Genomic DNA, 7,905 nt, shown 5'->3' with positions numbered 1-7,905 from the left:
GTGAGGAAAGGAGAGGAAAAAATGAAGAGCTGATACCAAGGGCTCAAGTAGAAAGCAAATGTTCTGAGAATGATGATGGCAACAAATGCACAAATGTGCTTGACACAATGGATGGATGTACAGATTGTGATAAGAGCTGGACAAGCCCGTAATAAAATAATAAAAAAGTGACTGTTTTTAAACCCCCAGGGGCAGTTCTACTCTGTCCTATAGGGTCACTGTGAGTTGGCAGAGACTTGATGGCAGGGATTTAGATCTGATATATATCTGACTTTCAAAATTTGCTTTATTTCTATTTGACCTAAATTCCATTCTACTGCAAGTTAATAAACCTAACTTTGTGGGACTACCGGTATGGCCCTGGTGGGTTTTATCCATTAACATGCATGTTCATGATTATGGTAAGTGCAAAACCGTAGAGTGTATGATTGATTTTTGCTTTTAAAATACAAATACATGAAAAGATGAATCAAAAGTACAATTTAGTATTTCTGGGTAGTGATTCCACAAAAAACCCAAATTCACTGCCATGGAGTCACTTCTGACACACAGCAACCCTGTGAGCAGCAGGTGGGTTTTGAAGGTGGTAAATCTTTAATAGAGCAGAGCCTCATCTTTCTCCCTCCAGGCAGCTGGTGGTTTTGAACAGCTGACCTTTCGGTTATCAACCCAATGCATACCAAACTTACTGCTGAGTAGATTCTGACTCATAGTGATCCCATGGAACAAACTAGGACTGCCCCTGTGGGTTTAAGAGACTGCAACTCTTTAGTGTAGAAAACCATCTTTTTCCCTCCGAGCCTCTGGTGGTTTTGAACTGACCTTTTCATTAGCAAAAACAATGCATAACCACTATACCACCGGGGCTCCTCTGAGTAGTGAAAAACATACTTGGTTTTTGACTTTAAGGTTAAGGGGCAGCCGTTGCAAGAAAAGTAACGAGTCTACTACATAAGCAAACTTGCCAAAGGAACAAGCAAAACCATCCTGTGCTGTGAAGTTGCTTCTGACTCTTGGGGACCCCAGGTGGCAGAGTATAACCACACCCCAGGTGTGCTGGCTATCATCTTTAGGGAAACCTCCACCTCAGGCTTCTCCTCCTGGCTTTAAAGTGCCCTTCCTCTAGTTTAGCCACCAAGGCTCCAATGTAACAGCTTAACTTTAAGATCCACAATTTAGCCTAGCATGGTCCGAAGATCAGGAAAATCTCCGCATCCTTCACATTTGTGGGACCATACAGGTGGGGTTATAAATGTAATTTCACATGTGCAAGTAGAATGGGGTCCTTTGAAAGCAGGTCCTGCTATCTTCTAAGTTTTTGCCTTGTAATGTACACGGTCTTTAATTATCAGACTGTATAAAGCCTTGCCGCCAGAGGGCTGGTTCATTTTTATTTTTAATGATTTATTATTTACAAAACTCCCCGCAACCCACTAATCACAACATGCATCACAACATTGTTGCAAAGTAGGTCAAACTACTCCGTAACACATTTGTAGCTTTTGGTACTTATTGTTACCTCCAATTCTACTCTTTGGGAAAGCCTGTATCAAGGCACTGACTTATATGCTAATTTCATGGAAAAGATAAAACTCTGGAGTTTCCTTATAGGGAAACCTGAAAAGATAATTCACTTCCTTCTAAAGCTACCTTCCACAGATGGTCCACACAGTCTATACAAATCACATTAAAAACAAAATACTCCTTTGGCGTCGCTGCGTCAAAGCTCAACAGAAAGAGCCACAAGGAAGCTATTTCTACACGTAAATACAATCGGGTGTGCCTCCTGATTCTTATTAAAGGCACACGTTAGTAGGAAAAGAATAGCTCCGCCCACGGGCTTTGCAACGTTTGAATCCTGGGGAGTAACTACCGTCGGGAGTGAATGAGCGAACCGCCGAGAAGGCGCCGGGGCCCGGCTGGCAAGTGGTAGGCTTGCAATCCGTGTCAGCTGGCCCCGAAGGGGACTTTCCAAGCAGTGAATTAAACCCAGGCCCTGGAAGCGACACGCCCAGTCCCACGCTGCACCGAGCCCAGTGTGGAAGCGCCCGGCCGGCGCTTCGCGCCACACCCCTGGAAAAAAGCCAGGTCCCTACGCCTAGGAGCACTTTGACCTAGACCTAAGGTCCAGACGTGGCTCGACCTCGGCCCCGCCAGGCTTCCTCGTGGGCTCCGCCCCTACACCCGTCCCGAGCGCCACGTCTCCCAGGAACCGACCCCTCCCAGGCTGTGGTTGCGCCACGCCTCCAACAGGCCCGTTCGGGTCACCGGCTCAACGGCTCCCGCCCCGCCCGGCCCCGCCCGAGCGCACGTGACCCCGCGGCCCCGCCCACCGGCGCCCACGTGACCCGCGGCCCGCCCCGGCGTCCCCGTGCGCGGCGTGGAGCCCGGCCTGAACCGCCATTGTTCCGCCGAGGGGAGACCGCGGGGCCCTGGCACTGGCGCCAAGACGCCGCTTAGCGGCCGCCGCTGGAGAGACTCCCTCCGCCCTCCCCTCCTCCTGGCGGCGGCGGCGCGCGGCGGACTCGGGGGAACCTGGGAGCCCCCCGCGCCCTCCCCGCGGACGCGGCGGCCGATCCCCGCCTCCGGCGCGAGGGGCGGCCGCGATGCGCTTGGCCTGAGGCTGTCCAGCCCGGCCCTGCCTCGCCTCCCGTGACTGTCGCACGACCTCCCTGCGCGCCAGCGTCTTCCTGCGAGTGCCACTGGCGGAAGGGAAGATGGCTGCACGGGGCTGGCAGGAGGCGCTGGCCCAGCAGGCCGAGGAGGGCTCGGCCCGGCTCCGGGAAATGCTCTCGGTCGGCCTAGGCTTCCTGCGCACCGAGCTGGGCCTCGACCTGGGACTGGAGCCGAAGCGGTACCCGGGCTGGGTGATCCTCGTGGGCACGGGCGCGCTCGGGCTGCTGCTGCTCTTGCTGCTCGGCTACGGCTGGGCCGCGGCGTGTGCCGGCGCCCGCAGGAAGCGGAGGAGCCCGCCTCGCAAGCGGGACGAGGCGGCGGCCGCGCCGGCCCCGGCCCCGGCCCCGGCCCCCGACGACCTGGCCTTGCTGAAGCCTCTCCGGAGCGAGGAGCAGAAGAAGAAGAACCGGAAGAAATTGCCCGAGAAGCCCAAGGTGCGTAGGGGGACCGGGGGGCGCAGGGGGAGAGTGAGGCTGCAGGCGCAGGTCTCGCCAAGGTGGAGGAGCGAAACTAGGTGGACACGGCATTTGGGGAGTGGTGGAAACTCGGGAGTTCCAGGACGAGCGGAGGAGACCCCAGTGTCGAGGAAGGAAGTTAGGAGGGCCGGGTCGGGGGCCCACGATGAAGACATTTTCGGGAACCTTGACGGCCGGAGGAGCCCAGCCACTCGAATCGAGGCTTCCTGGGTCGCCTGCATGCGGAGGGAGGGTCGTGGGACCTTTCGGTGGTGCTGGGAAGTTGTGGAAGGACCGGGTCTGGAAGACATGCCATCTCGAGTCACATTGAGGGGGGCCGGCAACACGGTGACCTGAAAATTCCGGGGCTTACCCAAGAATTAAAAGGGGCCTCGGTCGAGACGCGCTTCCATTTTAGCGGGGACTGTGACAGGCAAATGGTTGCCCACTCGAGTTCTTGTGCCCTGGTAAACGGAGGCACAGAAGCCCTGTGAGCGAGACTTGGGCAAGTTCTGCGGAGGGACTTGCTCTGTAGGCTGTTGAAGAGGGTATGGCCAGCACTGCAGTGCCGCCAAGAGAGGGTTCAGGCGCCCATTTCCTGGACCACACGTGGACATGCTGAGAGATCACATCCGTGTCAGCATATCATCATCCTCCGGGTGGTCACGGACCCTTCGTAACCCTGAATAAGGTCGCCCTATACAGGGTCGTGTCCCCCACCCCCAGCCTGTAAAGCTTTACCAGAGCAGATCGCCTTATGCTTCTCCTGCAGAGCGTTGGTTGGTGGATTTGAACCATCGACCCTGTGCTAACAGCCTAACACCTATTCCACAGCACTACCAGGGCTCCTGTTTTCCCACAATGCCCACACTATACCTTTCATAGTGTTCTTTATTTCTTAAATTACACGAGCAATCGGAGGGTATGAAGTGTGTGTGGAATTAGAAGTAATTCCTAACATATTTTCTTTCTTTTTTTTAAATCATTTTATTAGGGGCTCATACAACTCTTTATCACAATCCATACACACATCAATTGTGTAAAGCGCATTTGTACATTCATTGCCCTCATCATTCTCAAAACATTTCCTATCCACTTAAGCCCCCCGGCATTAGGTCCTCATTTTTCCCCTCCCTCCCCGTTCCCCCCTCCTAACATATTTTCAAACACGCTGGATTAAGCTCATCTGCTCCCCCACCACCACCAATTACAATTAACAAGATAGTGCCAAAGCCCGACTTTGTGAAGTGCATGCCGCTGCTGTTAGTGGACAGTGTAAAACACGTAAAAGTTGGGCTCATTTGTTGAGCCTGAGGGTAGGCCACAGTTGCTTAACTGAGAAGTGCTATGAAGGAATTGAGGAAAGCTGATAAAGGAAGTGGAATTGGAGTTCAGACCAATGTAATGAGTTGTCTGTACCACTGAAAAGAATAAGGCTGTCACAGCTCTATTAAACTTATGTAGCATTCACATATTGCTTGCTCCTTAAAAGGATGCAAGGTATGAATACCACCTAGAACAGAACATGCTTTGTCAAGGTGAGTACTTCCTAAGATAGGAAAGGTTATTAGGAGTATATCCCAAAGCCAAACTCAACTAACACCGAGTGGATTCTAATAACTCATAACCTGGAACTGGAGTATGTAAGTATGTACTTATTTAAATTTGTCGAGAGCATCGAGAGGCTTGCCAGGAAGTAGTGTTGATGGTAGAAGCAGTGAACCTGGCTCCAAGGGAAGGAAAGAAGATGATGTTGAAAAAATTAAGTCACGCTTATTAGACCTAATCCCTGTGTGGAAGGATCAGGTTGTGAATATGTCAAAGCCTTCTTTGGGACATCTAGAATGTCAGAAAGACTTGACTAGCAAGACAGGTGCTCCAAGAGCCCATCTGAAGGGTATCCTATCCCTCAGATGACTCACCCAAAGAAGGAACACAGGCTCCAGTGAGTATCTGCACCAGCGAGAGTACTCATAGACCTTGAGCTGTCGTTCCCCTTTTGGGTTTGCTTTAGTACTAGGTAGGTAAATAACCTAGTGTTAGCTTTGATCAGAGGAGAAGGAAAAGACTGACTGGATGGTTGACTGTTGATTAGGTGAAAAGAGTGTCTTTGCCAACTGAATGGTAAAGAAGGTGTACAGGTGTTAAGCTCCACCAACAGTTTACCAAACTCTTTGCAAACTTTTTTGATTGCAACCCACAGTAAAAAATACATTCTGCATTACAGTATGTACGGACACAACTCTTCTGTTTTTCTTTTTTTTTTTTTTTCTCTTCTGTTTTTCTTGAATGATTTTAGTGACCTACTAAATTGATTTCTCATTTGGTGGAGGCGTTGACCCACAGTTAGAAAAAATATTGTTTTGCAAGGCTGAGAAGTCTGAGCTGCAATTTCTTTAGTGCTCATTACATGCTGTGAAGTTGTTCAGTGTTTATCCAGAAAAGCTGGATACTGTTTGTGAATTGAAGGCAGTAAAAAGGAATCTAATATTCTAGTCTGACTTACTGGGTAGGGGAATACAAGAGTAAGAGTTAAGCTTTTCATTCCACTTATGGAAAAAGGTAAAATCGAAAAATTAACAAAACAAACCCAATGTGGACAGAGGTAGGTAGGGAAAGCCTCTTACTCCAGAGAACTTGGCTTTGAAAGTGGGTAGTAGAGGACATTGAGAGGGAGGGGGACGCTTACACCAAGGCAGGTGAGGAAGACCTGGGCAGCCTGGCAGGAATAGGGAACTTTGAACTTCAGTAAGGCATTAACCTTGCTCTATTTATCTTATCTTGTTTATAAATTGAAGCTCTTCACCAAGTTGAAAATGGCAGGATTCCTCTACTAGGGTCCTTGTGAGTCAGAATTGACCCAGTGCCAAATGAGACTTGCCCAAGAGTCACGTTGAATGGGTGCTAACCCTTTCTTGACTATATTACCTTCTGCTTTGACTTTTTTCATGCTCCCATGAAGATTTAGTGCCTCAGAAATTCAAAGGGACACTTCTGCTATGCCCTCTAGGGTCTCTCTGAGTCGACATCAACTCGATGCCAGTGGGTTGGGTTTGGTTTTATAGCACAGAGTAGAACTGTCCCTGTGGTTTTCCCAGGCTGCACACCTTTACAGGAGTGAGAAGCCTCACCTTTCGCCTTCAGAATGCTAGTGGATTCAGATTGGTTAACAGTCCAACACACTAGAGGATGGGAGATTCTACTGAAGGAATCGAGGAAAGCTGATAAAGGAAGTGGAATTGGCGTTCAAGCCAATGTAATTAAAGAATTGTTGTAAGATATGAAAATAATAATAATTTATACTGATCAGAGTGGTGGGGGAGGGGAAAAAGAGCTGGTGCCAAGGGCTGAAGCAGAAAAACTGTTTTGAAAATAATGGTGGCAACATATGTACAAATGTTTTTGATACAATTAATGTAAGAATTTTTATAAGAGCTGTTAGACCCCCATTAAGATGATTTATTAATAATTTCTTTTTAAAAGAATTATCTATGACAGTGAAAAGGAAGGAGAAGGCTGTTACAGCTCAGGTATTAAGTCTATGTAGCATTCACATATTGCTTGCTGCTTACAAGGGCCCTGGCTGGGTGTAGCCCATCTTCATTAGTACGCCATGCTGATGTGCCATTTAGAATATACTTAGTCTGATTCAAATGGCTTCAGTAATGTAATCTACAGCTTTGAAAGGTCATTCCAAATTTATTTAAAGCATTTTGCTTAAGTATAATTTTATTGTCATCCTTTAATTTTTAATGTTCTTTTAAATTTTTATTTTTGCCAACTTGCTTTCAAAATTTGTATCTAGTAACTTGTCTATTTGTGGAGCAGGTCACATTTAGCTTTATAAATCTTACTGACTTGGACTAATTCATAAAGTTTTTAGAAAATCCTTGTGTCTGTTTGATTTTAACCTCTAATAAGATCTTGGCCTATGCCCTGTTGCTTGTTCACATACTGAAAAGTGGAGGCCAGAATTAGTGTCTCATTGTTGGATTTAGTTCTTAGTCTTTTTTGAAATCATTGTTATCCATCCAATAAATACTTGCCATGACACCTGGCTCAGCTTAGGTGTTTACCACCTGCTAAATTCAGCAACCTTTTTTTTTTTTTTAAACTGTTCATAGTTCAGTGGAAAGCTATCCATCTTCTGCCCAATAGGCCCTGGTTCAGTTCTTGGCCAAAGCTCCTCAAGCACAGCCACTACTTGCCTGTCAGTGGAGGCTCTTGTGTTGTTGTGATGCTGAATTGGTTTCACCTATTTTTCAGCCTAGGAAGAAAGTCCTGGCTATCTGCCTGTGAGAAAAGTATCCGCTAATGAAAACCCTATGATTACAGTAGCCCAAGCTGGTTGTGCACAGGTTGTCATAAATTTGAGGTCCCGCTTAACAGCAGCTAATAGCAACAAGATCTGGAATAAGTAATCTTGCCAGGTGATGCTTTGAATTTTAACTGAAGCGCATAACCAGGATCAGATTCAGAAAACATTCTTTTTGTGTATAGCTTATCTATATATTAATGTAGGAATTTTTATAAAGACTTGCCACGGTGTACTTACCAAAATATGTAAATTGCATGAAAGTAATGTCTTGTACAGTGGAGGGGGCACAATAATTACTGAATACAGTGAACCCTCGTTTATCGCGGTTAATCGGTTCAAGGCCCTACCGTGATAAATGAAATTCCGTGAAGTAGGATTCCTTATTTGTAAATCAAATATTTTCGTAGTTAGAGCATAGAGGACATGAAAAAACACCCTTTAGTCACCATTACACTC

At 47.5% G+C, this 7,905-nt stretch overlaps 1 protein-coding gene across 4 annotated transcripts in view; it reads left to right on the top strand.

The window, feature by feature from the left end:
• Window positions 1-2,478: 2,478 nt before the first annotated feature.
• Window positions 2,479-7,905, top strand: part of MTDH (metadherin) — a 65,237-nt gene continuing 59,810 nt past the window's right edge. Inside the window, exon 1 of one of the 4 annotated variants that reach the window (XM_030887639.2) lies at window positions 2,479-3,110. In XM_030887639.2, coding sequence (XP_030743499.1) covers window positions 2,718-3,110 — 393 coding nt within the window. In that variant the 5' untranslated portion in view covers window positions 2,479-2,717. The remainder of the gene's footprint in view (window positions 3,111-7,905) is intronic. The other 3 variants (XM_030887734.2, XM_004697464.3, XM_030887533.2) reach the window with 3 other exon arrangements.

The sequence above is a fragment of the Echinops telfairi genome, unplaced genomic scaffold (genome assembly GCF_000313985.2).
Source record: "Echinops telfairi isolate 266 unplaced genomic scaffold, ASM31398v2 ScPeMD7_1;HRSCAF=3_0, whole genome shotgun sequence".
Taxonomy (NCBI): domain Eukaryota; kingdom Metazoa; phylum Chordata; class Mammalia; order Afrosoricida; family Tenrecidae; genus Echinops; species Echinops telfairi.
Note: the sequence above shows the minus strand (reverse complement) of the source record. Positions and strands in the feature narration are given on the sequence as shown.